Source organism: Anas platyrhynchos, chromosome 19 (assembly GCF_047663525.1).
Source record: "Anas platyrhynchos isolate ZD024472 breed Pekin duck chromosome 19, IASCAAS_PekinDuck_T2T, whole genome shotgun sequence".
Classification (NCBI taxonomy): Eukaryota; Metazoa; Chordata; class Aves; order Anseriformes; family Anatidae; genus Anas; species Anas platyrhynchos.
In genome coordinates, this window is record NC_092605.1 from 8,751,817 (window position 1) to 8,778,567 (window position 26,751).

General features: G+C 56.5%; 3 protein-coding genes across 9 annotated transcripts; all 3 read left to right on the top strand.

Moving 5' to 3' along the window:
• Positions 1-1,567: 1,567 nt before the first annotated feature.
• FBF1 (Fas binding factor 1) lies at positions 1,568-15,772 on the top strand. 7 transcript variants are annotated; one of them, XM_038165173.2, is made up of 30 exons: positions 1,568-2,033; positions 2,353-2,380; positions 3,046-3,087; positions 3,390-3,480; positions 3,814-3,874; positions 4,364-4,414; positions 4,572-4,716; positions 5,288-5,368; positions 6,212-6,331; positions 7,188-7,341; positions 7,609-7,742; positions 8,214-8,316; positions 8,412-8,765; positions 9,377-9,460; positions 9,738-9,832; positions 10,020-10,078; positions 10,308-10,352; positions 10,444-10,578; positions 10,815-10,915; positions 11,364-11,570; positions 11,977-12,084; positions 12,211-12,350; positions 12,515-12,633; positions 12,749-12,871; positions 13,219-13,404; positions 14,140-14,316; positions 14,476-14,613; positions 14,713-14,845; positions 15,186-15,292; positions 15,597-15,772. In XM_038165173.2, the coding sequence occupies exons 1-30, from the start codon at positions 2,031-2,033 to the stop codon at positions 15,678-15,680; spliced, it is 3,408 nt and encodes a 1,135-aa protein (XP_038021101.2). In that variant the 5' UTR covers positions 1,568-2,030; the 3' UTR covers positions 15,681-15,772. The 7 variants fall into 7 exon arrangements, with proteins under 7 accessions (XP_038021101.2, XP_038021102.2, XP_071881885.1 ...); XM_038165174.2 differs by lacking the exon at positions 10,308-10,352; XM_072025784.1 differs by lacking the exon at positions 2,353-2,380.
• Positions 15,773-15,987: 215 nt separating this feature from the next.
• MRPL38 (mitochondrial ribosomal protein L38) lies at positions 15,988-20,544 on the top strand. Its single transcript, XM_027471375.3, has 9 exons — positions 15,988-16,147; positions 16,372-16,551; positions 17,097-17,225; positions 17,300-17,508; positions 17,841-17,913; positions 18,522-18,567; positions 18,890-19,048; positions 19,448-19,584; positions 19,908-20,544. Exons 1-9 carry the CDS (start codon positions 16,090-16,092, stop codon positions 20,042-20,044), a joined length of 1,128 nt encoding a protein of 375 aa, XP_027327176.3. The 5' UTR covers positions 15,988-16,089; the 3' UTR covers positions 20,045-20,544.
• A 1,571-nt stretch (positions 20,545-22,115) lies between these two features.
• TRIM65 (tripartite motif containing 65) lies at positions 22,116-26,300 on the top strand. The gene is made up of 6 exons (XM_027471373.3): positions 22,116-22,932; positions 23,366-23,461; positions 23,535-23,771; positions 23,917-24,088; positions 24,361-24,441; positions 25,366-26,300. Exons 1-6 carry the CDS (start codon positions 22,144-22,146, stop codon positions 25,947-25,949), a joined length of 1,959 nt encoding a protein of 652 aa, XP_027327174.3. The 5' UTR covers positions 22,116-22,143; the 3' UTR covers positions 25,950-26,300.
• The last annotated feature ends 451 nt before the right edge of the window (positions 26,301-26,751 follow it).

The following is a 26,751-nucleotide window of genomic DNA, read 5'->3' on the forward strand; positions in this document are numbered from 1 at the left end:
TTGCACAAAGAAAGGTAAGGCTTCGTTTTTCCTGCCAAGTTTAGAATTTCTGCAAGAATTTACCTTAAGTCTTGAATTTTCTCTTGGCTCTAGTCTGACCTTTCTGGTTTTGCAGAGTTCTAAGGCAGCTAGCAGCCCAGCAGCTATTCCTGCCTCTGGTGCTGCTCACGCTACAGAAAAAAATCTGGCAGAGATCAAAGCTGCATGACATTGGCTCGTGACTTGGATGTGACTGCTTATAGGCCAGCAAAAGCTAATCCCTGCCAGTAACAAAAATTTGTGGTTGGCAGCAGAAACTTGAATTCATAAAAGCCCTTCCATTAAAATTTTTCCCCCTTATGTGTTTTGTTTGTTTTTTTGAGTGGATAGTGACATAACCAGCAAATGCTGTATTTGCTATTGGTGAATATATCGTATCCTTTTTGAGCTCACTGCTCTCTCAAGACAGAGCATTTCAACTCTGTCAACAGGCCCTGTATCCTGGTTAGGACTTCACCTTTTAACAAACTGTAGTGGCACCCTGTCCAAAACTGAGACTTCTGCTCATGCTGAAGTGATTTCAGTGTCAGATGGTAACACTTGTAAGCTGTATGGTTCTTCTTGAAGAGTATTGAAACAAGCTGAGTATGGTTTTCAGCCTGATGTACAAGGTGTACTCCTAAAAATACTGCCTTGGGTGAAGTCTGTAGAAGGAGCCCATGTTTGCAGATGGACTGGCACCACACGTGAAAAACACAGGTAGATGGGTCTGTGGGGTGTCAGATCTCAAAGGCATTTCCCCAGGGTGTTTCTGGAAGCACAAACTTGAGCACAAATGTGTAACTTGAGCACAAATGAAGGAGGTTGGAGCAGCCTCAGGAGCAGGGCTGACGTTACTGGCCCTAGCTTTGGTAAGAAATGAACTTTTCAAAAGAAAACAAACTTCTAATGTTACCCAATAGTTGATATTAGCAGTGCCAGCACACTTTGCTGTGCTGACTGCTGGGGTTAGAGCTGCTTAATGGATGCTCACTGCTTTCCATGGTCACTGCTTCTAGTTCAGCTCGCAAACTGTCTTTGGCTGCTAGGAGCAGCTCTAACAGAATAGAGCACTGCTAAAAAGGGCGATATTCACAGCTTCTCGTTGAATTCTGTGAATCCAGCCTGTATTTTCCTTCTACTAAGCCTGAAGGCAGTGGCTGCCACTCTTACGTGGTGTGAGCTCTTTAAACAACCTCAAACAGCGCTGCCTGAGGCGATTCCCCAGCAACCCAGCCCCCTCCATCGGCCAGCTTGTAACTGGGGGGTTGAACCGCTTCCTGAGCGCCTGGAAGGGGGCCTGCAGGTAGGAGATTGTCCCTTTTCAGCAGCCAAGCGCTGGCAGGACCGCAGCGGGGCTGCAGATTTGCACCCTCCCTGCCCCATCGCGCTGCCTCCCGCCCCTCCAAGCGGCGGGGGGGCCTTCAGCCGCCCTGCCCCGGATACTGGGGGCTACTGGGAGCTGCCGGGAACTGCTGGGAGTTGCTGGGAGCTGTAGTTCGCTGCCTGAGCCCGGCGGAGACTTCGCTTCCCAGCGCCCCGTGAGGGGAAGGCCCGGGCCGGGCCCTGCGGCCTCCCCCGGCCTGAGGCGGGCGGCGCGGGGCGGGCCCGGGGCTGGGGGCGCTGAGGGGCGGGCGGGCAGCGGCTGCCCCGGCCCCGAGGGGCACGGAGGTGGCTGAGGGGGGTCCCGGTGTGAGACCTGCGGGCTCCCCTCGTCCCCCTCACACCGTTTTTCTATTTTTTATTGAACTCGCATTAAGCCTCGTTTTGCGTGGCTTCGAGAGGTCCGAGCAGCACAGGGGGTGTCTGGCAGGCTGTAGAAGGGACCCAAGCGGGAGAGGGAAGTCTGTTTAACTGAGACGCAGCCAGCTGTAAAGGCAAACCAAGAAATCTGCCTCTTGCCGCAGGTAGGAGGTTGGTGTGGAGGTGAGCAGTGGTGTTAGACCCCCTGCGAGGTACAGCTTGGATGTATAACCAGACCTGGCACAGCAAAGGAAAGCAGAATTTCTGCCATGGTGAGTGTGATAGGTACAACGCAGGCCTGGGAAATCCAAATTCGATGCTCTGGCATCGCTGTGTGGAGGCAGAAGTGGTCCCAGGGACTAGAGGCTTCTGCCCAGCTCGTGTGCTCGCTGGGCTCTCTCAGAAGTTATAAATATCTGCAGTTCCTCAGCATTTCACGTGCCATTTCCCAAACAGCATGGGCAGGAGGAGGGCTTCACTACTGCTTCAGGGGTTCTCTGGAGAACCTGCCAATGGCTTTAGTGTGTTTTGTGGAAAATCCAGGTGAGATCTGCTTCATTTTGTAACAAGGGAATTGGTCTTTCTCCATAGGCTACAAAATCCAAGAAAAGTTTAAGAGGTATGTACGCGTTTGTGTTCTCCTTTCACTGTCTGTAGGTGCTTTGATCTGCTAGGAATACGTGGAACAGAGCAGATGGGGGACACTAGGATCAGGCAGCAGTTGTGGCTACTGAAATAATTTGTGATCCATGCCTGAAGGCTACTGCTCAGGGTATCATACTCTTTCTGAACCAACGATGCTCACCTGCCTCTCAGATTGAGTGGATTGGTTTATTGTGATCATAAATTCCCTCTCTTGGAGACTTTCCCAGGTCCAGAGAACACAAGCATTTACTTTAGTTCTTCCCCCAGCTGTTCCCCAAAGCCTTGTTTAGAGGCCTCCTGCAGCCTTGAACACTGTGATGCTTTTGAGTTGCCCAGAGGCTCACAGATTAAGTGCTGCTTGTGGCCAGTGACTAGCTGAATGGAAAGCAGCTGGTATGCTTGATAAAGAAAAAATAGCATTTTGGGCTAACTGAAGCTAAATCATACATGTATAAAATATTGGACCGAGTCATGGTCCTGGCAGTTCCCTCTAGGCTGGCAAGGAGGGCCTGATGATGCTTGACATCAAGCCTTTATTCTGGGGGATTTCAGAAGAGCAAGCCTACTGAAATAGGGAGCTTTTCTACACCTGCTTGGTGAGCCCACCTGCCTCAGCTCCTGTAATTTGTCTTGTTCTAGGCTCCATCGATGACGTGTTGGGTGACCTCCTGGGATATGACGGTAAAGTGCATCTTCTCTGCAGCTGGAAGGGTGGCATCCTCATCCTGTTCCTTCCTGGGAACAGGAGGTGCTGGTACAGGAGCCATTGCTCTCCAAGGGAGCTCCAATTGTGAGGGGGGATGAAGCAGGGAGCAGAGCTGAGTGCAGCTTCCCAGAGGCCATTGAACAGGGTTGGACATCGGCTTGGGGAGCGCAGAGTGAAGCGTATCCATTTCAAAGCCTCTTGTCCCATTAGGAAACAGCAATTTCCCCTTTGGAGCGCCTGTGTCTGTCACCCTAATCTCTCCCTGTCTTATTTCCAGACGAAGTCCCTGTTAAATCTGCTAAACCTTCCCAGCCAGCCATTGTCAGCAGTGGGAGAGCCCGGGGCACCAGCTTGCAGGCCAGCAAGAAGTGAGTACCTTCCAAACACAGCCTCTCCCATTTGCAGAGCTCTCTGCACTCCCCACGTCCTTCTGACCTGCCCTGTCCTTGTCTCCTCCGCCTCACTCCCTGCCCCAGTAGCAAGTACATGAGAAGGAGTTATCTGTGATGGCTTTGAGAGCTGAGAACCCAGAGCCTGAAGCTTTCCAGCAAGAGCTGAGTACCCCCAGGCCTGTAAATCTCTATTACAGCAGTTGTTTGCTTAAATGTAGCAGTCCCAGCACTACTACTTCATTCCTAGTGCTGTTTTTAGCCTTTTTCCCCAGCTCACATGTGCTGCTAACCCGTAGGCTTGTGTCACAGGTCCTTTCTGGAGGATGATTTCTTCAGCAAACTCCCTGCAGAGGACGTGGAAGCTGCAGAGGTGAGCTCCAGATTTTGAGAGACTGGGTATCCTGAGAGCTGGAGGTGAGCTGGGCTGAGTTTGGCCCTAGCATTGCCCCGTCCAAGTCAGCAGTGGGATATCAGGGAGGAACCTGGAAGTTTCGCTGAAGAGGTGACCCCTCTGCGGGGTGGGGAAGATGGGGCAGGGGAGTGGGTGGATGATGGGCTTACAGATACCCTGGATGAGGTGGACCCTAACCCAAAGCAACGTTCCTGACACTTCTCCCAGGGACAGCAGGATGTGAGCAAAGGACTCAAGGCACAGGGGGTTTCCAGTAAGGAATGCACCCGGAGGAATTAAGCATGTTTCCTCATAAACTGAGGAGAACCAGGGCTCTGAGTGCTGGAGCAATTTACCCAGGTCTCTGGTAGATGCAGATGATGGGGTTCCTGACCACCAGGCTGCTTCTTCTGGGGTGAGGAGTTTCTGAAGCCTATCTGTCTGATCTCTCCCCTCTGTGGCATGCAGGGATCCGGTGTCTCCGATGCAGACCCACAAGCTGTGCTGCAAACCCTGAAGGTAAGTGCACAAGTACCCATCATCTGTACCCATCATCTCAGCCCCACGTGTCACAGCCTCCAGTGCCAGCTGTCCTTCCCATTTCCCTGAGGCACGGTCCTTGTGATGGCCTGGTGATCGCTCACCCTGCTCCCATCCTCACCCTGTTGCTTTCCAGGACATGGATGACATGGAAGCTGATCTCCTGGGAATATCAAAACCCAGTTCTGGGCCAGGGAAGGCAGCCACAAAAGGCCCTGGGAAATGTGACTCCTCGGAAGGAGCAGTAAAAACTTCAGGGAAGGTGCCAGCTCCTGAGAAAGGTATAAAGGGAAGCTCTGCTCTTCTTTTCACAGCCTGATTGCAAATAAATAAGGGGTATTTAGATGCTAGATAGCGAATAAAAAGTTTATTTGTTCCCCAAATTCCTTTCTTCTCGTTCCTTTTGGGGCTGTCACAGACAGAGCGTTACTCTGGCTGTGCGTTGTCCCTTGGGAGATCCCTGTCCCAGCCTCTTGTCGTGCTGTGATAACATCACTACACCAGCAGTGATGACAGCCATGCTGCAGCTGCCTGTCAAAGGCCATTTAGTGGCTCCCTGGTGCCTTGCAAAGTGTTTCTAGTGGGATCTGCTTGATCAGCCTGGAAGGAGAGCCAGAGGGGTTGCATTTAAGATACAACAGTCCCCAAACTGTCCTCTTTCCGAGGCACTTTTCTTCTTTTCTGCAAGGAGGCTCCTCTAGAGATGTTCCCACCCCATAGGGTCACAGGGCCACTGTCTGTCACAACATGTGCTTTTAGGGGGCTGCTGCAAGAAAAGTGACCTTCAGCTGGGATAGGGTAGGGGCACCTGTGTCTGCACTGCCCTGAGTGAGCTGTGGTCTCTCTTTCTAGGAGAGTCTGCACCTGTGACGGAAAAGAAGCCACTCTCATCCCCACCTGCTTCCCGACCGTATAAGAAATTTAACTTTGAAGGTAGGATCTCGCTTCACTTCACCTCACAGATGCCTGGCGACAACTGAGAACCCTGTCCTTGCCCTTTGCCCATAGCTGGCCTCTGCTGTAAAGTGGAGGCTTGGCTGGTTAATGAGATACAGAGCCCTTCACCCCTATGATTCTGGTGCAGATCTAATCCCACAAAAATGACTAGAGGAAAAAAAATACAGTGCCAGTCTCTGCTGTTGGAGTTCCCATCTCTAGGGTGGGAACGGGAGCACTTCTAGGCCTTCTCCAGGACTGAAAGTGATTCCTGAGGGCATCTCTTTGCAATTGTGTTTTCCTGTGTGCTTTGCTGTTTGATGACTGTCTGTTACACTCAGACACCCTTGTATCAGAGAGGGATTCCATCCAACTTCCAAAAGATGAGGCTGGAGAAGAGGTTTCCTGGTACAGATGAGATCTGATTGTCCAAGTCAGATCTTGGTTAAAACACAGTTAAAATCACTAAGCCCAGTGTGCTTTAGGTGAAGCTGATGGGAGGGCTTTCTTCTCCTTTTTTTCTTTGCCTGAACAGTGTCCAAGTGTTCAAGCGCCCACATCTTGGGTTATTTTCTTTCAGGAGAAAGAAAACATGGAAAAATGAACAGAGATACAGTCACTGAATGTTTAAAATTCAGGGATACTCTTATCATATCCCTGCAGAATCTGCAGTTGTGGCTTTGGGCAAAACTGGTCTCTTGTCCCATGTGCTCCTGGTGGGGGTGGTGCATGGCTTGATGCAGAATTGTTCTTCTAAGTAGCAATGAGTTTGTTATTTTTTGTTTGTTACCTTGTTGCTGTTATTACTCTCCTTTCCTGACCCTACGGGGTAATTCCCAGATTTAGATGATCCTTTAGCTGGGCTGTTATCTGATGAGGAGCAGGATGCTCCCAAGAAACCAGCTCCAAGAGGCTGTGAAAGTGTCCCTGAGAAAAAAACAGAACCGAGCAAAGACAAAGGTAAGTAGGCATGCTCAACACATCCTTTTTGTATTCAAATCAGCAAGCTGGACTGGTTTGTGTGAGGTCAAAACTGATAAAATTGAAGGCCGCCTAGTTCCATCTGGTGTTAACCAGCACAGCCAGTTATTGAGCAGCTTTGTGGCAGGGTTAGTTGTAGTACAGCTCACCGAGGGCTTGATATTTCCAGTGTGCCATAGGTTACAGCACTGGCCTTTCCTTTCTGGGAACAGAGGTTCAGATCTTACACACAGCCTCGTTCAACCTGTGCCGTGCCTTGCCAACTGAGAACAAGTTTACTGGGTCAGAGTTGAGGTGGCTGTGAGCACTGCCACCCAAGCCAAAGCCTGTTCAGGGCACCTCCGGGTTGGATCCAGGCTATGGTGGCTGTGTTTAGTTGCCATCCCTCTTGTTCCTGTAGCAGGGATGTTAATGGATCTGATAGTCCCCTAGAATCCCTCTGCAACCCAATAAATCTGCTCTGCTGCAGAGAGGGGCGCAAACAGCCCCTGATGGGTTAGGGCAAGGTCTAGGGCGCACTCGTGGAGTAAGGACTCGTTTGTGGGGAGGCAGAATTACCTGGTCAGAAATGTGCAATGCTAAAAATCTGGTGTGAGCCAGAAACCTCATGTTCACAAAACCCAGGGTTGTCCCATCAATAGATGTGTGGCCACAGACCAGGAAGGAGTGCACTGCCACTTTGTCACTCGCTGTGGGCTTTGGTCACAGAGAAACACTATATAAAAGTGACTGAGAGAAAAGAGTAGACAGGGCTGCTTTGATTTCCTGTATTTTCCATGTTTTTGTTTTTTTAAACCTTGATCAAACTTCCTTCTTTCTGTGATCCCACCCCCAGAGCCACCCCCACCCCAGACACCCCTTCACACAGCAGCCCCAGTCCGGAGGAGGGAGGAGCTCACGTTTGAAGATGATGGTGATGACCTGATGGATGCGCTGGGATTTGGTAACAGCCCAAAAGGAGACCAAAAGCAGGGAAAGAAGGCAGAAGAGTAAGGTGGCATTCGTGGGCAATGAAAATGCAGTGGGAGTAAAGCTGGGGACAGCTTGGATGCGAGATGGTGCCTCCACACTCAGTGGCAGCTGCTGAAGGGGGGGGTGGGAGATGCTGGAGAACTTCAAAGCTTCTGTCCTTGGGTCCCAGAACGGAGCAGGAGCAGCCTTATTTCAGACAAGAGTCAGAACGCCCTGGCAAGGCTGCGTGTTCTGGAATGGCCCTGCCTCTTGAAGAAACCCATCTGCTGCTCTGTCCGTAACAGGGAGGAGGTGCGTCCAGCCCGCTCCAAGCTGGATGAGTTACTGGGAAGAGGCTCTGTCGCCAAAATCCTGGAGCGGCCGGGCACGGGAGAGAGCAAGGAGTTCAAACTGGATAAGAAATACCAAAAGCAGCCAGGTGAGCACAGCCAGGGATGCTGGGATGGTCCAAAGAGGTGATGGTGTTGGCTCAGGATAGCAAGATGGGTTTCTAATGCCCTTGCAGGGCAAGCACCCTTTTTGCAGTGGTGAGTAGGGTTACTAATGAGCTTTCTGTCAGCCCCACGGGGAAGGTGGCTATGTAAAATGTTAATGTGGCCTGGAGGCAGACTGAGAGCATTTGCACAGTTGCTGCAGCTCAGGTGATGATTGGTAATCTACTGAGTAACGCAGTCACGTTTGGGCGTGGGCTGATTCCTAATAAAGATCCTTTTCCCAGCCGCAGTGGGAAGCATGCTGCTCACAGGTTTCTGGGGAGGATGTTTCCAGCGGTGTTTTCCCAGAGGCAGCGATCCCAGTGGGAATTGCAGGGGAGGAGGAGGAGGTGGGCTGGTGTCTTTGCAGCTGGCTGCTCCTCTGGGCACTGACTCAAGCCTGCTTGTCTGAACAGAGAAGGAAGAGGGCTGGGACGAGGAGGAATTTCTCTTTGGAGCCTACCAGCCCACAGTGGCCTCCACGCCCGAGGGCCGGCCGTCAAGGAGGCAGTCTGTGAGGTATTGTGCTCCGTGTGCTTCTGTAGCTCCAACTCCCAGCCATATGGGCAGGGTCCCCTTGCAGGCAGGCATGCAGCTCCATCTCCTTATGGCAGGTTTTCAGCTGAGAACCTCAGTGAACCGAAACCAGACTCACGCTCCAAAGCTCCTGCAGCCAGCCAGAGCCCTGTGCGGGCCAGCAGGGCTGGGGGTGACTGGCTGGGCCTGAAGGATGAGGATTTTATGGATTCGGAGCCACCATCTCCAGCTAAAGCCAGTCCTGTGCTGAGCTCCCGCCAGCTCCCGGCCACGGAGGGAGAAGCCCCTAAACCCATCTGTGGGGAAGAGGAGAACTGGCTGAGTGCTGCTTTGTCTCGCAAGAAAGCCCAAGCACAGGCAAAGGCCCAGGAGAGAAGTGCTGCGCCCCTGGAGACCCCAAGCAAAAAAACAGACCCCCACTCTCCCTCCAGGTAAGGGCATGATCAACATCTCCTGTTTGTTCTATGCGTAGCTGCTCCAACAGGACCTCAGAGAGCCTTGGCTTGGATTTAAGGAATTAATTTTAAGCACTTTCTCATCTCAGGTTGGGGTAATGCAAGACCCCAGTGATCCAGGCCGCAGCCTATCCCACCTCTGGGCCCTTCTTTTTCCAGTTGCAGCCAAGATTTCACATGCTGCCCTGGGTTCTTTGGAGCTGCCCTGGATCAGCGCATCCCCAGGGCCCACCCTGTGCTCCTTGTTCCTCCCTTCACTCCTCATAGTTCCAGGCAAACCACCTCCTCCAGCTGGGGTTTTGCATGGATTTGGACTTGTGCCATTCAAGTGGGACTCCGAGGCACCATGCAGACAAACAGATGTGTTTTGGGCAGGGATGTGCTGCCCAGGGGAAGTGGTTGGATACGGTGAGGAGGAACGCAGATGATAGAGATTTTGGGGCGTCTTTGCTCTGTCTGCCACCAAAAGGCTGAATCCTGCCACAGCTGGGTGGGATGGAGGCTTTCACCTGTGAAGCACTGGGGAAAAGGATCTTGGTTTTCATAATCTGCTCAGTTCTGCCACATATGATGCTTTTTGCTTGCAGCCAGCCAACCACCACCACAGGAGCACCCCCACCAACGCAGGCAGCTGCCCTGCAGGACAAGGCAGAGAGCTCAGACAGCTCTGGGTGAGGCTTCCTTCGCATTTCGGGCATCCTGAGAGAGGTGGCCTGCAGAAAGCAGACAAGGGAGATGGGGGAAAGGGGAGAGCCGGTGGCCAGCAGTGGTCAGTTTGGTCTGAGAACCCTGTAACAGGGAGGGAAGGCAGCTCTGAAGGACCTTTGGCTGGTTATTTGCTCACAGTGGAACAGCCAAGCTTTAAACTTCAAAAAATAACACCTGTGCACTTCTTCCCCGAGCTGTGACACTGCTGTGCATCATTCCCACGTGTCTGTGTCCATGCAGGCACCCGGTCCCGTGGCTCAGCACTGCGACACAAGCTTCAGCTCACCCGTCAGAGCCTGCAAAGGGAGATTCCCCAAGAGATGCCAGCGCCAAGGGTGTGTTTCACGTGGTGGCTCAGTTTGGGCAGCAGCCTGATCCAATTTGGGCTGGCTCTGTCCCCAGGGTCAGCTGCTGGAGCAGAGCAGGACCCTTCTCTGCCTGAGAGACTTGGACCCTCATCCTTCTGGAAGGGGATGGATTCCATTGCCGTGTCCAAAAGATGATTTTTTTTTATCCTTTCAGGCCCTGCAGCAGCATCCCCAGCAATGCAGGAGGTGCTGGGCCCTGCCCCACTTGCTCAGGTGGGTCTGGTGAGACCATACCTAGAGGTGCAGCACCCAAACTCTGCCCCCAGCAAGGAAGAGCCTGGTGTGCTCGTGTCTGGGTGGGTGCTGCTACATTTACCTGGGGAGAGGAGACCCAGAACAGCAACAGGTTTGGGCTGGAGAAGGGTAGAAGAGGAATCATAGGGGATGGATTCACCCCAGAGCCAGGTTTTACCTCCCTGACAGCATCCGTGTGTTTCTGCAGGTTCCCATCCCCAGGGCACCCCTTCAGGCTGCCCCACAGCTGCAGGTGAGGCCAGGTTCTTTCCCTCGGGAACTGATGGCCACGCTGCAAAGCTCCTGATCCTAAGGGTCTTGGTCTTCTCTCTCTGTTTCCACAGGCTGAGTTCCCAGCCCAAGGCTCCCTGCATGAGAGGAGGCCAGGAGCTCCACCAGCACAGGTCTATCAGGATGTGACGGGCTGTCAGGCAACACTGCTCAGCGCCCAGACCCGTGTGGTGGAGCTGGAGAGCCAGGTGAGCCCCATTGCCTCACCTGGGGGGTGCAAATCAAAAAAAAAAAAGTGGTCCTTGGGGGAGCACAAATAACCCTGTGGGAGGAGAGGAGCCATTATCTGCTCCAAATGGCATCGGGATGGCAGGGGAGAGGGCAGAAACCTCCCAGTCCGGGGATGCCTTCAGCTGCCAGGTGGTGCTTTGGGAACTCCGTACCCAGGGCAGCACCAGGACCTTCTCCCCTGGGTGCCCCCCAGGTCCGGATGCTGGAGCTGGAGCGGACGCAGCACAAAATGTTGCTGGAGAGTCTCAAGCAGCGGCACCAGGAGGACCTGGATCTCCTCGAGAGAGCACACAGGTACCGGGCTCTCACCCACAGCTGTCCCCTGTGTTGTGACCTTGTCTATAGCTCTGTCCTCTTTCCCTGCTGTGGGAGGGCTGGGCTGCTTCCCAAATCTGTCCTGAGGTGGGCAAGCACAGAGCCACATCAGTTTTGGCCAGGTGGGGACCCACAGGTGAGCCAAGGTGAGGGTCTGCGCTCACCAGCCCTGTTCTGTGGGTGACAGGAGGAGGGACCAGTCCCACTGCCAGCATGTCCCCAGCCAGGGCACCTCACTGGCTGGGAGTGGGATAGCTCAGGGCTCAGACCAGAGCAAGCAAAGTGCCCCGTGCCTCAGTTTCCCTGCACACAGTGACACCAATCCGCTCACTAAATCCCCACGTGCACTTCGGGTGGAGAGCACCAGGTAACGCCACGAGAGCAGCATTTCTTCCTCACCCTGACCCCCGTCTGGGTGTCCGGGCAGGAGCCAGATGAAGGTGGTGGAGGAGACTTACGGGCAGCGAGAGGAGAGGCTGCGGCGGGAGAAGGAGCAGCTGGCAACTCAGCTGCTGTCACAGAGCCAGGACGCAGAGCGGGCCCGGGCAGAGCTGGTGGCACAGCACCAGCAGCGTGTGGCCACGCTGGAGCAGCAGAGTGCACGGGAGCTGGAGCGGCTGCGAGAGCTGCAGAGGTGAGCGTGGCGCACACACGGTGCTAGTCCAGTCTTCCTTTGTCTGGGGAATGGTTTGGGGACACAGTGAAAGGGAAAATCTGGCTCCAGAAGCGCTGGGCTGGGGGCAGCTTGGTGGCCTTAGGAATGGGATTTGCTTCATGGATGGGCAGAGGGAGATCTGGCAGTAGGTATCATTTCAGAGTGAAATGCACTGTATTTTGAAAGGAGAATCTAGCATTTTATCTTCCCCAAGCCCCTTTTATTCAGGTCCCTAAGTCACTGTTGTCTACACAGTTTATGAGAGAACAGTTTTCAGCAAAGTTCCCCACGACCCCCAGATGTAGCCCATCCCAGCTGTGCCCACCACAGGGGGAGCAGCAGTTTGCAGCAGCCCCTCACGGGCTCCTTCCTCCGTGCCCTGCAGGTCGTCTGTCCAGGAGATGCGCAAAGACCATGAAGAGCAGCTCCAGCGGCTGAAGCGGCTGAAAGACCAGGAGATCGACGCGGTGACCAGCGCCACTTCGCACACCAGGTACCGATCCCCACTGTCACAGCCCCCCGCTGAGCCCTGGCCGCTCTGTTCCCTGCCCTACAGCCACAAAAACCCTTCTCCACCATGGTGCCATGAAGCACATCCCACAGGCGCTCCTCTCCGCAGGTCTCTGAACGGCGTCATTGAGCAGATGGAGAAGTTTTCCAGCGACCTGCATAACCTCTCGCACAAGGTGGAGGCCACGCACCACACCACCTCCCAGGAGCTGGCCATGGGGGCGCGGCAGCGGGATGAGCAGCTCAGGGGTACGGCTGCCCTTCTCCTGGGCTGAAAGGGCTGCAGGGTCCCCCCAGAAAATGGGGAGTGTTGTCCTGATTCAGCCAGAGGGTGGGAGCCCCAGCTGGCAAAGCTCTGCCTGCCTTGGTCGTTGGACACCTCAGCTCACAGCGCTGCTGCTGCCTCTCCGCAGTGCTCCAGGACCGGCTGTCGCAGCAGCAGAGGGACATGGAGGAGGAGCGGAGCCGACTCCAGGAGGTGATTGCCAAAATGGAGGCCAGGCTGAGCGAGCAGACTCGGCTGCTGGAGCAGGTGAGCGCATGTCGTGCCCTCTGGGTACGGGGAGGATGGATGATGCCTCTCCCGTTGGAGACCCTTGGTTTGGAGCCTGTGAGTGGCACCTGTCTCTCCCCTGTGCCTGGACCAGGAGCGGTGGAGGGCGACAGCAGAGCAATCCAAGGTGGAATCGCTGCAGCACTCACTGGAGGAGCAGCGGCGAGTGATGACCCAGCAGCTCTCCATGGAGCGAGCGGAGCTGGAGAGGGCGAAGGTGAGATAGGGCAGGCATCTCCGGGTGTTTTTCACATCTCACGAGTCTGCCTGGGGCTGCACCGTGGTGTGGTGGATGAAAGAGACAGGTGCTTGGCTGCAGCATCCCTGCTCTCCCCTCCACCTCCTCCATCCCACTCTTGGTCTCGCAGTGAATCTCAGTCAGAACAACTGCCTGGCATGTGGATACGAGGGGCCAGAGCTCTGTGCAGGGTTCACACCGAGCACCCTGGATTGGACCAGCCTGTAGATATTACATGGAATTTATCTGCAGGGATGGGTTAAAGGAGAAAATCCTGTGGCTGGGGGACTTATTGCTGTCTCTCTGCCTCTTCCGATGCTCTCCAGAGCGCTTTGCTGGAGGAGCAGAAGTCGGTGATGCAAAAGTGCTCAGAGGAGCGCCGGAAGCTGGCAGTGGAGTGGGCCGAATTCCACACCCAGCAGCAGCTGAGCAAGGAGCGGATGGAGCGCGATATAGACCGAGCCCTGCAGATGGACTCGCAGAGAGAGGGCACCATCATGAGCCTGGCCAAGGTACGGCCCCAGAGCCCCTTCCCGTGGCACCCAGCGCTGCCTGGCAGGCAGCTGGGCTCCCCCACGGGGTCACGGGGGAAGGTTCAGAGCTTGCTTCTCGTGTTTAGGATGGAGGGGATGGAGGCATCCCACTGGGTCTGGTGGTGAGAATCGGGCTCTTCCAGGGGCAGCTCTTGCCAGCTGGTTGTAGGTGTCAATGCAGATTGACATCTGTCCCATCTGCCTCTCCCCTTTGCCTGGGAGGAGTTTGGGGCAGCCAGACAAGTCGGGTGAGAGGAGGCAGCTGTGATGGGTTAAGCCAAGCCTCACCGTGCCATGCGGATGCGTCCAGAGCCAGTTCTGCTCCCTCCTGGGGCTGTTGAGAGGGGATGTGCAGGGTGTGCCAGAGCTGTGTTTCTAATGGCTACCCCTGCGGTGGTAAATAACCGTGGAGCTGGATAATTCTCCCGCTGACAAACTGACATGCCTTGAGCGTGTTTTAGGGTGTGCAACATGGTGAGGGGCTTCTTCCTTTCCAGGGAAGGAGTGTGTGTGTGTGTACACAATCCCAGCTCTGCCAGTTCTTGGTCCCCACGGGTGGATGGATGAGGGCACTGCTTGGTGGTGCTCTGCACCCCAGGCCTGGTGCACACAAGTTGTTCAGCAGGGGCAGATCTCTCCCGTCATTCAGAAAGACAGGGGACAGTGTCCAGGACAGGTCTGGTAACACATCGGTTGCCCCCACGCCCATCCCAGGAGCAGGCAGAGCTGAAGATGCGGGGCCGTGAGCTGAAGGCCAGGGAGGAGCAGCTGACGAGGGACAGGGAGCTGCTGGATGAGGCCTGGCACGAGCTGAGGCTGGAGAAGGAGAAGGTGAAAGGGGCTGCGCTGCGCATCCGGCAGCGGGAGGAGGAGATCAAAAGCATGAACAAGGTCAGTGGAGTCCCCGAGCTGCTTTCACAGCACACAGGCTGGCAGCAAAGCCAGGGCATCACACCTCTCCTGAGGCCGTGCATCCTACTCCTGTCCTGGGAGGGGAATGAGGGAATGCCCAAAGCAAGGAGCCCTGTCCCCATCCTCTGTTCCTTGCAGCTCTCATCCCAGAAGTACGAGGAAGGGGAGCAAGCCCTGCGGGAGGCGTGCAGGCTGGAATCCGAGCACCAGACCCGGCTGCAGCTCATGCAGCAGCACCTGGAGCAGCTGAAGCAGCAGGAACAGCAGCTGCAGCAGGTAACTCCTCATCACCTTCCCTTCTCCGACTGGGGCTGCCATCCCCAGGGCCTGAACCTTGCCACCGATCTCTCTCCTTTTCTCCTGGGGCTGGGGCAGGAGCGGCTGAGCATGGCTCACCAGAGGAGGCAGCTCGAGCAGCTGCGCGAGGAGCTGCCCAGCAACCCCACGCTGCTGCTGCCCACAGACCAGAACCTCGGTGCCCCCACCAAGGGCCTCTCCGGCGTGCTGAGTAAGGCTGACGGGAGGGGTGGCTGCGCTTTTATTTCACATCTTGGGAGTCTTGGGGTACTCCTGGGGGCTGTTTAGCTCCCCTTCATGTGAACATCGGATCAGGTTTGGTGTTGCACCCCCAGATCCTCTTAAGGAGCTCAGTTGAGCTCTGTGAGCCAGGGCAATGCCAAGAGGGAGCAGAAGGGGTCGGGAAGGGAGAGGCGGGCGGGCTAAAGCCCATTTGTGCTCAGAGATTGAGGACGACTCCACTACGGGGACATTCAGGCAGCAAAAAAGGGATGCTTCATTGCTTCCATTTGTCTTTCCCTAATGGCAACGGGGCTGCACCCTCGTTGCAGGCTTTCCACCTCCTGCTCGGACATTCCCTGGGCACAGGAGCGCAGGCACGGCCGGCCCCGCAGAGCTCTACGCCAAACTGCTGCTGCTGAAGCACAGGGCCCAGCAGGTGAGTGGGCTGGAAGGGGCTTCAAGCCAGCTGGCAGGGAGCAGGGCTGGGTGACACCACAGGACGGGTGGCTCTAAAATCATCGCTGGGCTGGGCTGGGGGGGCTCATAGAACCATGGGCACCCAGAGGAGCGATCCCAGAAGTGCTTGCTTCTTGTTTCGCGTTCCTCCATTGCACCCTGGGCTCGGCGGTGTTTCTCCCTTCACCCCATCCCTGCCGGCTCTCCCACGCTGTGGTTTTGTGATGTCCTCCCCCTCCTGCCAGCCCCCTGCCCGCTCCTGAGCCTTGCCCCTCTCTCCTCAGGACCGAGATTTCCTGGAGGATGAGCATTTCTTCCTGCAGACCCTGACGAAAGCACCCTACAACACGTCGCCTCTGTCAGCCTGAGGAGCTGGCTGCGTCCCCTCAGCACGCTGCTGAGGGCAGATTGGGGGGGGGGGGGCAGAGAACAAACAATAAATAACACCCGTTTGGGGACATTAACGCTGAATTTAATAACAAATTGTTTATGAGCAGAGCCTGAAGCCCTTTCCCACAGCGGGGTGGAGGTCTCCAGCCCTCAGGATTTTTACTTTTTTGGCTAACGTGAGCTGGGGGAGGGAGGGGGCGATCTGTGGGGCTGGAACCCGGGGGGGGACACCCTAATGCTGAGGGGATGCAGAACATTTTGGGTCAGGCGCTGCGCAGGGCAGCCTCGTTGCCATGGCAACAGCGGGGGCCTCCGACGCAGGGCCCCGCGCGGCGCAGCCGTGGTTGCCATGGCAACGGGGCCCTTCCGGTGAGGGCGGCGCGCATCATGGCGGCGCCCTTGCTGAGCGCGGCCCTGCGGGGAGCCCGGGCCTTCGGCACCGCCGGTGAGACGGGGACGGGGACGGGGCTGGGGGCGGCCTCGGGGCCCGGGGTCCCCGGGGGGGAACCGTGGGGAGGCCCAGGGGAAGCAGGTCCGGGAGGTGGGGGGGGGGGGCAGCGTGCGGCCTGCTCCGACCCCGGGGCCTCCCTGCGGCCCCTCGGGCCTCCTGCAGCCCTCCCCCTTCAGCCCTTCTTCCCCTTCTTCTCCTGAAGCTCTCCCCTTTTCCAGCCGCTCTCTGCAGGCGGGCGGCCCCCCTGGGCCCGATGCCGAACGAGGAGATCGATGTCAGCAAATTGGAGGCGCTGGAGAAATACCGCAGCTTCACCCGGTACTTCAGGCAGGCCGAGCAGGAGGGCAGGAAGGCCCGGTGGTGGAAGACGTACCGGCAGTACGCCAGCCCCAAGCCAGGTACTCGCAGAAGGGCTCTGAGGCTTTGTGGCTGAAGGTCGGGGGTGCTGCCTGTTGTTGGGGCTGTGAGTTGGCCCCAAACCCTGGTCTGTAATGACGTGATGAAATGGGTTGGTACGAGGCTGGCCCTTTTGCAGAGCGTGGATATTTTCAGGGAGACAGATCTCCATTTTCTAGAAGGAGAGAGGCTGGACAGAACCTGCCAAAACATGCAGGATAGAGAAGGGATTTCCTGAAACCTCTACAGTATCCAAGAAATAAGACCAGGAAACAGCCTTTAAACCATATGCAGCAAGTAATGTAGTTGGGTTGGTCTGCTGAGGACCCCAGACCTGCTCACCAGGTGGCAAACTCCCAGATCTGGGCGTGCAAGGAGCTGGGCAGGAGGAAAAAGCAGAAGGGAAGACAGAGAGGTGGCGGAATCAAGTGACTGATGGCTGCAGTTTTGTGTCTCTTTCTTCTACTTTCTAAGCACATTGCAGGGCGCTTTTGGGGGCGGGTGTTCGGATTTTATACATAAATGATTTTTTCACCCCCCTTTAAAGAACCAAAGACTGACATCAGCCTGCCGCGTGGGAAGCTGTTGAAAGTGAAGGAACATGAGGAAAGAAAAAAGATCCTGAAGCAGAACCACCAAAACGCCGAGATGGAAAGAGCAGCACGGCTCCGGACTGGTCTGTGCCCCGCTGCTCCCTGCCCCGGCTGCTCCCTCTCCCAGCAGCTCCTGCAGTTTTCTCTCTCCCCACAGCACTTATCCCCCTCGATGAGGTCAGAGCAGAGTGGGAGAAGACCAGCGGCCCGTTCCACAAGCAGCGCCTGGCAGAGTATTATGGGATATTCCGCGACTTGTTCCAGAAGGGCACCTTCACCCCCTGGGTTAGCCTGAGAGTGGAGTACAGCCAGGAGGACGAGCACCTCGTGCCGGTGTACTACGGGAACATGGTGACTCCAACAGAGGTGTGTGAGCAACCCTGGCCCCGTGGGGAGCCTGTTTCTTTCTGCCAGGTGCTGCTGGTTGGTGTTGTCCATTCTGAGGGGTTCTTTTATGAGGGTATTTCTTCTGGGGTGAAGGAAATAAGGTTTTTGGGTGGGATAAGGACAGAAGTGTGCGATGAGATCAGTCTATGGGCAGGCTGACGGCTCTTAACACTCCTGGAGCTCTCCAGATGGAGCTGGGTTACTCTGACATGACCGTGCCCATAACAAATTCACGTTCTCTGGGTTAGAAATCGTGACCTGATCTTAATGGAACCTGCTGCTCAAATGATTTCCATTGTCTTTACGTTTAGGCTTTCAATCCCCCTGAAGTGTCATACGAGGCAGATAAAGGCTCCCTCTGGACTTTGTTGCTCACAAATCCAGGTGAGTGCAAGGCTCTTAGAAATGTGTTTAAATTGGGTGGTAGCACTCTGCTTTTGCTTAGCTCCTGTTTCTTTTGGCTGCGCAGTCAGAGGTGATGTGACAGCTGCTAAGCAGGGGCTGTCCCCTAAGCTCCAGGTGCAGAAAACCACTTCAAAGACTGGAAAGGAATTAGAATTTCCTTACTTTGAGGGACTACACTCTCAAAGAAACCACATGAGTTTCGTTTTCTGAGTATTTCTGTGCCCATCTGTCAAATGTGAGACAAGAAATGGATGTTTGCAGAACATTGCCTGCGCAGGAGGGTTTGTAGCCTCCCCACATCTAGCAGGTGAGAGATGGGACAGTGATGCAGCAGGACTTTTGTCATGGTATGGAGCAGGCAGATCCCTGACTCCACTCATTTCTTTACCCCCAAACTCTCCTCTTCCTTGGCAGCCTGGTGAGGGAGGTAGGTTAGCTGGCACGGGGAAACCAGGGCACAGTGAAGTGAAGCAACCAACCCAGCGTCATCCAAGGTGTCTTTTTTTGTGAGGATCCGGGCGTTCTCACTTTGGGGTTGATGCAGACATGGAGTTGTCACTGAGGTGTCTGTGTGTGTGTGTTTGCAGATGGACACCTAAGAGAGACTGACGCGGAGTACCTCCACTGGCTGGTGTGAGTATAGACAGCAGAGCCGCTCCTTGCAGTTTGGGATAGTTTTTGTGGTCCTTGACTTTCCCTGATGCTCCTGCCGTTAGCTTCTGTAACCCTCTGTTCTGGGTCCTGCTGAAAATGCAGTAGTTGCAGATGTTGCTGCTGCTCAGCATTGAAATCACTGGGTCTGATTTTTCTTCCAGTGAAATCAGCCCCTGCTGTCTGTTCACTTGTCGAAACACCAGTGTGGAGCTGAGGGTGACCTGTAATCCTGGATGAAACTGCGGGTCATAAAGGAGGGGAATGGCTGGGTATTTAATGAAATAAATGTGTTTGTGTCCAGGACAAACATCCCAGGCAACGACATCAAGGCGGGCAAGGAGATCTGCCACTACTTGCCCCCCTTCCCCGCCATGGGAACTGGCTACCATCGCTTTGTCTTCCTCCTCTTCAAGCAAGAACGCCCCATAGATTTCAGCGAGGACGTTCGGCCGACGCCGTGGTAATTTGGGCTTCCACTGGGCAGTTTCTCTCTTTCTTTGGCTGAGCTGTTATCGCTTGTTATGACCTCGTGCTTAGTGCTGCTGTAGCAGAGCAATTCCTTCCAGCCTGTGGGGTTGTTCCGAGCTGCTTTCACTCTGTGTGTCACCTGAAGCCCCAATCTCAGCCCTGCAAGCACCATGGGGTCCTGTTGCTTTAATCCAGGCTGTTAAGAAAGCAGCTTGCCCTGCCTAGGGCAGAGGTTTATGCAGAGCTGGAGAAGCTCGGAGATTTTCCTTTAGTGATTGCCTTTTGCATGTTTATTGTGTAGACTCTGGGATGATGTGGGGAAGTTGTTGCCTAGCAGGGTGCCACAGGAAGCAAGCTTCACCTCAGCTCTCGTGCTCGTGTCTCGTTCCAGCCACAGCCTCAAGATGCGGACCTTCAGCACGTTCGACTTCTACAGAAAGCACGAGGACAGCATGACCCCAGCGGGGCTGGCGTTCTTCCAGTGTCAGTGGGACAGCTCCGTGACCTGGGTCTTCCACCAGCTTCTCAGTAAGAAACGCAGCGTGGGGGAGTGCTGCACGGGGCTGCTCAGGGGTCGGGCTGTGCCCCGTACATCACGCACACCGTCGGTGAATGAGCTCTTGCTTGGTTCTGGCTGACAGAGCTCCCTTACCTGGTTCTTACTGAGCCATCTTCCTCCACACTAACAGCAGGCTGAGGGAACAGCCTCTACGAGGCCGTTTGGAACGAGCATTTTAAAATAACATCAAGAGAGCCTTCACCGGGGCTTGCTTGAGCAGCCCTGGTCTCAGATCTTGTCTGGGGAGGGCCTGGGGTTTGCAGCTGAGGCATTTTGTGTGTTCCCTTTGCAGATATGAGAGAGCCCGTGTTCGAGTTTGTGCGGCCGCCCGTTTACCATCCTCCACAGGTCAAGTTCCCCCGCCACCAGCCTCTGAGGTACCTGGACAGGTACCGGGACACCACGGAGCCCACCTACGGCATTTACTAGCCGCCTCCTCGCCCAGGTGCCCGCTGCAACGCAGGCCCAGCAGGTGGGGCTGCTGCCTTCCCTGCCTTCACACCGCTCTGTGGACCGGAGAAGTCTGCACCTCTAGAGGGAGACAACAAAATCCCGCTCCCTTGGCTGTTCCACTTTGCTGGCAGTGCTGGGAAGCGAGCAGCTGAGGGCAACAGGCAGTCGGTGCTGGCAGCCACATGGGAAAAAGGCTATTTAAGAGCACGATGAAAATAAATCCAGGCTGCAGCCTTGCTACTGGTTCTGTAGCAGAGCTGATGAGGAGCAGAGGCAGAGCAGAGTCCCCCAGAACTGCCCTGCCTGGCTTCTCTGGAAGGATCACGGTTCTCCTTTTACCTGTTTATGAAAAGCCAGGCTAGGCCAACCTGCAGCTCCTTCCCTTATCGGTGCTGGGCTTCAGGACTGTGCCAGCTTTTATTTCAGCAGTCCTGTGAAAGAGATGAGTCTGATTAAACACGCGCGGAGCGACGGTGGTGGCGCTGTCCTGTCTTTTTTGGGAGGAGCTCAGTGTGTCAGCCAGCTGCTGGGGAGCTCGGCGGGGCGCAGCAGGGAGGCGCAGCCCTTCCCCTGGCCCAGATCTCCTTCGGATCTCCTTCCCCTCTCGGGTGCTGTGGGGAGGGAGGAGCGCAACACGCAGGTGGTAAACGTACACGGGAGACATTTGGGAAGATAATCTCTCCTAACAGCTACTCAGGCGGGGGGACCTCAGTCTCCTTCCCCTCACACAGCCAGCCCACGCCAGCTGGGGATAAATGATTAAAGGCAGAGCTGGCAGGGCTCGGGCAGACGTGGTGGTGGCCTGGCACCCTGCCTGTGCTGTACCCCAGCTGCAGACACTGCTTTCTGCTCTGCTTGCTTTTTTTTTTCTTTTTTTTTTCCTCTGCTTTCTTTATGCTTTTTTTTTTTCTGCTTTTCTAGGAGTTGGATTCGATGATCCTTATGGGTCCCTTCCAACTCGGGATATTCTGTTATTCTATGACTGTAGAATAATGCCCTTAGTACAACCCCATTCTCATGTTTTAAATAACCCCACCCAAAAATCAGCGTGTTCCTGCCATTGCAGCTGCCTGTTCCCAGCTCCCAGTAAGTTCATCTGAGGTTCCCCTCTTCCTAAACTCCCCCAGCAAGCAAAAGAGCTTGTGCAGCAGCGCCCACCTCCTGCCATTGCTCAGGACTGTGTCCTGAAGGGTTTTGGGGTCTGGTTTAAGCAGAGGTGGATGAGCTGGTGGGGTGCAACCGGAGAGCTGGTCTCACGCAGTCCCGGGCAGAAAAAGGTCACGTTGTGCTCCTCTCTCAGTTTTTAACACTTGTCCAGAACTTGATGCAGCCAAAATCAATGTTTTGGAAGCTGCTGCTTGTCTTGGCTGAAGGGGTGCTGTGGGGTGCAGCAAATTGTGACAGACCCCAAGGCCCTGCAGCCTGGGGAGGTGACTGAGCTTCCCCCACGCTATGGAAGGGGCTCTGCCCTGCTGCTGACAACATCTCTGGCTGCAGCAGGTGAATGCAAAGCCAGGATATACGCAGAGGTTGCAAAATGTTTTGCATTTTGCAAAAAATGCCCATGTTTTGCAGGCTGGGAGCGTACACACAGTGATAAGACGCCTGCAAGGGTGAGTAGATAAGGCTGGGACTGGAAGGCTGTAAAAGCTCCTGGCATTTACTTGTGAAACTGAGCTGGAAGACACAAAGTGGAGGCGTGTGGTACATGGCAGCAGACCCCAGCAGCTGTCCGAGCAGGGGCTGATTGCCCAGATGAAATCTCTGTTGTGTTTCGGGGTGCAGACCCGCCGACCCTGCACCCAGGTGGTGGAAGGAGCAGGCCAGGAATGTCCGGCCCTAAGGAGCAGGGGCTGCAGGCGGTGGCAAAAGCCGACAGAAGCTGGATGAGATGGAAAGCTGCGAGGCTGGGCTGTGGCACTGGCTGGCTGCTGGGAGGTGGCACAGCCCTCGTCACCGCAGAGGGAGGGGACAAAGGGCTGCAGCAATGAGGCTGCCAGCAGGGCTGTGCTGAGGTCTCGCTGTCAGCCACGACTCCTGCGTTGCTCAGGGACCGGGCTCTGGCAGAGGTGAGGATGCCAGGAAGCTCCTTCCAAAAAAAAAAGAGTGAAATTAAATACAGAGGAACGTGTATCCATGGGAACACGCTTGCTTCGGATGCCGTTAGCCTCTGCCATGTGTCTCCCCGTGCTGTCACCATGGCACTTTCTCCTCCCGCAGCGCCCTGCTGCTCCCAGGGGGGCACAGGGCAGAGCCCGCATGGCCGAGGGGCGAGCGACCCCCCACTGGGTGTCCCTTTAAGGGTGCACCTGGCTCGGAGCCCTGACCCGCCTCTGAGCTCGGCGTCACCCAGCTCTTCCTCCTTCCCCAGCGGGGTTTCTGTTTCTCCAGCTTCTTTCCCTCGCTGCCCCGATCCCTGGCACGAGATGGCTTTGTCCATCTCGCCCAAGCTGGAGGAGAAGCTGGTGTGCTCCATCTGCCTGGAGCTCTTCAAGGTGCCCATCACCTTGCCCTGCGGCCACAACTTCTGCAAGCGCTGCATCAGCGACCACCAAGGCAAGCAGGAGCAGGCGGCCGCCGGGGCCAAGCAGGGCTTCTCGTGCCCCGAGTGCCGCCAGAGCTGCGCGCCGCAGCTGGAGCTGAAGAAGAACGTCACCCTGAGCAAAGTGCTGGAGCTGGTGCGGGCGAGCAAGACGGGGGTGAAGCAGTGCGAGGTGACCCCCGGCGGGCTGTGCCCGCGGCACGGGAGACCGCTGGAGCTGTACTGCGAGGACGAGCAGCGGTGCATCTGCTGCGTCTGCACCGTGCAGCAGTGCCAGCGGCACCGGCGGGCGCTCCTCGAGGACGTGCACTCCAGGAAGCAGGTGGGAAATTGGGGCGGTGGGAGGCGAGCAGGGTGCGTGGTGCAGAACCCTCTGCTGCTGACCCCAAAGCCAGGGCTGTGATGCATCAAAGTGCACTGAGCTGTGCCCGGTCTCTGCTGAACTGCCACGGGCCCTGGAGATGCCACTGGCACCCAGTGGATCCCCCAGATACCGGGGGCTGTTGGAGCAGCAGAGAGCTGGGTGAATCCAGCAGCACGGGTTAAATAAACATCATTGCAATATTTGTGATCCCCCTCCCCGATCTAGAGGAAAGAGCCCTAAAGACACAAAACAAAGCAAAGCCACTTTGTGCCCCTGGACGCAGCCTCTCCCCTTCCCTCGTCCTGCCCCCTGAGCCTTGTCCTGGAGGCTCCTGGGGGCAAAGTGAGCAGCAACGCGCTGTGCCATGGGGTGTTGGTGCTCCCCTCCTCAGGCCCTCCTGGAAAAGTCTGTGAAAGAAGCCCAGGAGGAGTCGGAGAAGATCGAGCGGGCGCTGCAGGAGCTGGAGGAGCGAACGCAGAGCATCAAGGTGATGCCGTGACCGCCTCGGCGTTGGAGCCACGGGTGGGAGCGCGCTGGGTCTCACCGGTCTTCCTCACCAGGACTCCTCCGAGGGGCTCAGATCGGTGATCCTGAGCAAATTCGCCCACCTGGAGAAAAGCCTGCAGGCTTTCCAGTGCCAGATGGTGGCCAAGGTCGAGCAAGAGCTGTCGGCGGCGCTGAGACGCGTGGAGGAGAACTCCAACACCCTGAAGGGGCACCTGGACACCCTCAGACAGCACCAGGAGCAGGCACGGGACCTGCTGGTCTCCACCACAGACCACAGGACCTTCCTCGAGGTACCGTCCCGCTCCTTGCCCCGTAACGCTGGCTGCAGATGTTTTGGGGGCACCCAGCGGGGAGACGCGCGGTGTCTGCGGGCAGGTTTGGGAGCTGCTGCTCCTCCCCAGGCTGGTGCTCGGGTGTCTGTGTGTCCGTCCGCAGGAATTCCCCCTGCTCCCAGCCTGGGAGAGCCTGGCGGTGCCACCCCCGGTGCAGTTCGATGCGGCCGGCGTGGTGGAGCCCCTCAGCGAGATCCTCGCCGGCATCTCCCGGCTCCTGCTGGAGGATTTGCCCGGCGCCGTGGCCCCCAAATCCCCTGACCCCATTGTCCCAGGTAAGCTCTCTGCTTGTGGGGCCACCCCACAGGGCTCCACGTCACCCAGGGCAGTGTCACCATGCTGGGATGGGGACACGCGGCTGCTTTCCAGCAGATGGGCAGCAAGGGGACAGGAGGGGCTGGGGGGCTCCCCTGTGTGTCCCCTCCTTGCTGGTAGCACACGTGGCACCTCTCAGGCCTGGACACGATGGATTTCCTCCCCTTCCTCGCATCCAAGGGACGAGTTTTTGGGTGGTGTCACTCAGCGTGCCTGTCCCTGTCCCCCACAGGCCCGGTGCAGCCCAAGGGGACAGAGATGAAGGTGGCGACCCCTCTTCCCAAGTGCCAGATCCGAGCTGAGTTTCTGAAGGGTGAGGAGCACGGGGGGGATGTTGTGGGACGGGGAAGGGGCTCGTTAGGGGGACAGCAGCACCAGGACAGGCTTTCCCATAAAAATGGGGGCTGCCAGTGCCTGGCATTGGGGCAGTCACTGCAGATCATGCCCTAGATCCCCAGGCCCCCATGCCCAGCTGCATCCTTCCCTTCCCCTCCCTGGGCTGATCCCACTCTGATTCCTTAGGGACCCGTTCCTAAATGCTCCTTCTCCCATCTCCTTGATGAAAAAAAAGGAGGGATGGGGTATTTAGGGCTCTTTGCTCAGGTCACACTCTTCCCAGGAAGGCAATCAGTGCGCACGGGACCTATAAGGATTCCTTCCATTGAGTCCCACAGACTGTTCTCAGCGTTATTAATAGCCAAAAGCAAACAAACAGAAAAACTCAGTTATGAGCAGCAGACCTAAACCCAGAACAGGCAGCTGGGCCAGGTTGCTGCGAGGTGCTGGGGGCTGCCACGTAGCAGGAGGAGTTACCACCACCTGATGAGAGTAACTCCCTGCAGTTCTGTGTTTGCTCATCATCCACCTGGTTCCCTACCTCCACCCACACGATATTTTACTCTTAAAATCGGGCACCTCTCCTCCAAAATTACCCCTGAGCCGCTGCACGCTCGCTAGGTGCTGCTGGGTTTGTGTTTTTCCCCTGGGGGTTGTGCAAAGCACAGCATCCTCCTGCCCCCCCAACTATTTCTGGGCTCTGGTTCGGCTCCTCATAGCTGGGGGGCGGGCAGGTATCGCCCCCACCTCCCTCCTCTTCTCCTCCGAGCCAGCTGTGCGTTGTTCCCCTCTATTTTTGGGGCAGCCCTACGTAGCTTAAACCGCTCCAGCTGGCGCGAGCCTGGAGCCGTTAAAGTGGGACCGAGCATTTCAGCCCCACGGGTGCCTTTTCTCTCCCCAGACCACCGCAACCTCACCTTCGATCCTGACACGGCCAACAAGTACCTGGAGCTGTCCAAGGGCCAGCGGCGAGCCCGGCACGGCACCGGCGCCGCAGGCGGGTGGCAGGAGCGGGGCAGCCCCTTCGAGCCCTGGCAGGTGCTGTGTGAGCAGGGCTACGGGCAGGGCTGCCACTACTGGGAGGTGGCCATCTCCAGCCACTCCGTCATCCTGGGGGCCACGTACCGCAGCCTCCCCCAGCGGCAGCCGCCGGGCCACAAGTTCAGCATCGGGCTGGACGGGGGCTCGTGGGGGCTGCAGGTGCGGGAGGACGGCTACCTGGCCTGGCACAAGGGCCGGGAGGAGAAAATCCAGGAGAGGCTTTACACCCAGCTGGGGGTCCGCCTGGATTACGGCCGGGGGCTGCTTTCGTTCTACGGGCTCGGGGAGGAGACGCGGCTCATCCACTGCTTCCACGCCGTCTTCACCGAGCCGCTCTACCCCGTCTTCTGGCTCTGCGAGGGCCGCGCCGTCACGCTGGGCCGCAGGGATCAGCCCCAGCCGGCTCCCCAAGCACCATCATCGGGGCAGGATGGGGTGCAGTGACTTTAAATGAGAGGCCGGGCATCCCAATCAGCCCCGATTTGCATATGCAAATAGCCCCGTGGTGACATGTGACAAGGAGATGTGCTGGTAATGGTAATGGTGATGCCCTTGCAGCGGAATCAAGGCCCCTCTTGCTGTGTGGGGGTGCAAGGCTGTGCTTCTCCTCTTCCTCTCATCCTGGAAAAAAAAAAACAAACCTGGAGGAGATTTGGGGTGGGCCCCAGGTGCTGCAGGCAGGCTGGAGCGGGTCCCCAGCCCTCCCACGTCCCTTGGCAGAGCCACTTTTTGGAGCACCACGCTGCAGTTGCTCTTTGTAAGACGCCGCTTTCCCAATAAAGGGTTGGTTTCCTACCGGTTTGACCTCGATGCTGGTGGGAGATGTGAGGCAAAGAGCCAGCTCGCCGTGGTTCCTGCAGGGAGAAGGGGCCTGGAGGAGGAATCACCACCTTTGGGGGCAGACAGGGCTCGGCTCTCTGCGCTCCCTCCTTCCCCCTGCACCTCCCAGCCCTGTCCTTGGGTGAACTGGTGTGGACCTGGGAGCTTATCCAAGATGATAAATGGCCTCTGCAGGGCTCAACCTGTGTCTAGCGGGCAGCTCTGCCGACCGAAAGCCCTTTGCTGCCTCCCTGTCCCATCCCATCCTTATCCCCGTCCCATTGCCACCCCTATTCCCTTCCCTATCCCTGTCCCATCCCTGTCTCCATCCCATCCCCATGCCCACCCTATCCCCATCCCAAACCCATCCCCATCCCATTCCCCCCCCATCCCCTTCCCTATCCCTGTCCCATCCCCATTCCCATCC

Coding starts and splice junctions, on each gene's coding strand:
- MRPL38 (XM_027471375.3), top strand. CDS start 16,090: ATGGCGGCGCCCTTGCTGAGCGCGGCCCTGCGGGGAGCCCGGGCCTTC. Junction 17,509..17,840: donor ACATGGTGACTCCAACAGAG/GTGTGTGAGCAA, acceptor CTTTACGTTTAG/GCTTTCAATCCCCCTGAAGT. Junction 19,585..19,907: donor GGTCTTCCACCAGCTTCTCA/GTAAGAAACGCA, acceptor TTCCCTTTGCAG/ATATGAGAGAGCCCGTGTTC.
- FBF1 (XM_072025784.1), top strand. CDS start 1,985: ATGTATAACCAGACCTGGCACAGCAAAGGAAAGCAGAATTTCTGCCAT. Junction 10,916..11,363: donor CTCCTCGAGAGAGCACACAG/GTACCGGGCTCT, acceptor GTGTCCGGGCAG/GAGCCAGATGAAGGTGGTGG. Junction 15,293..15,596: donor TGAAGCACAGGGCCCAGCAG/GTGAGTGGGCTG, acceptor CTCTCTCCTCAG/GACCGAGATTTCCTGGAGGA.
- TRIM65 (XM_027471373.3), top strand. CDS start 22,144: ATGCCAGGAAGCTCCTTCCAAAAAAAAAAGAGTGAAATTAAATACAGA. Junction 22,933..23,365: donor ACGTGCACTCCAGGAAGCAG/GTGGGAAATTGG, acceptor TCCCCTCCTCAG/GCCCTCCTGGAAAAGTCTGT. Junction 24,089..24,360: donor CCCTGACCCCATTGTCCCAG/GTAAGCTCTCTG, acceptor TGTCCCCCACAG/GCCCGGTGCAGCCCAAGGGG.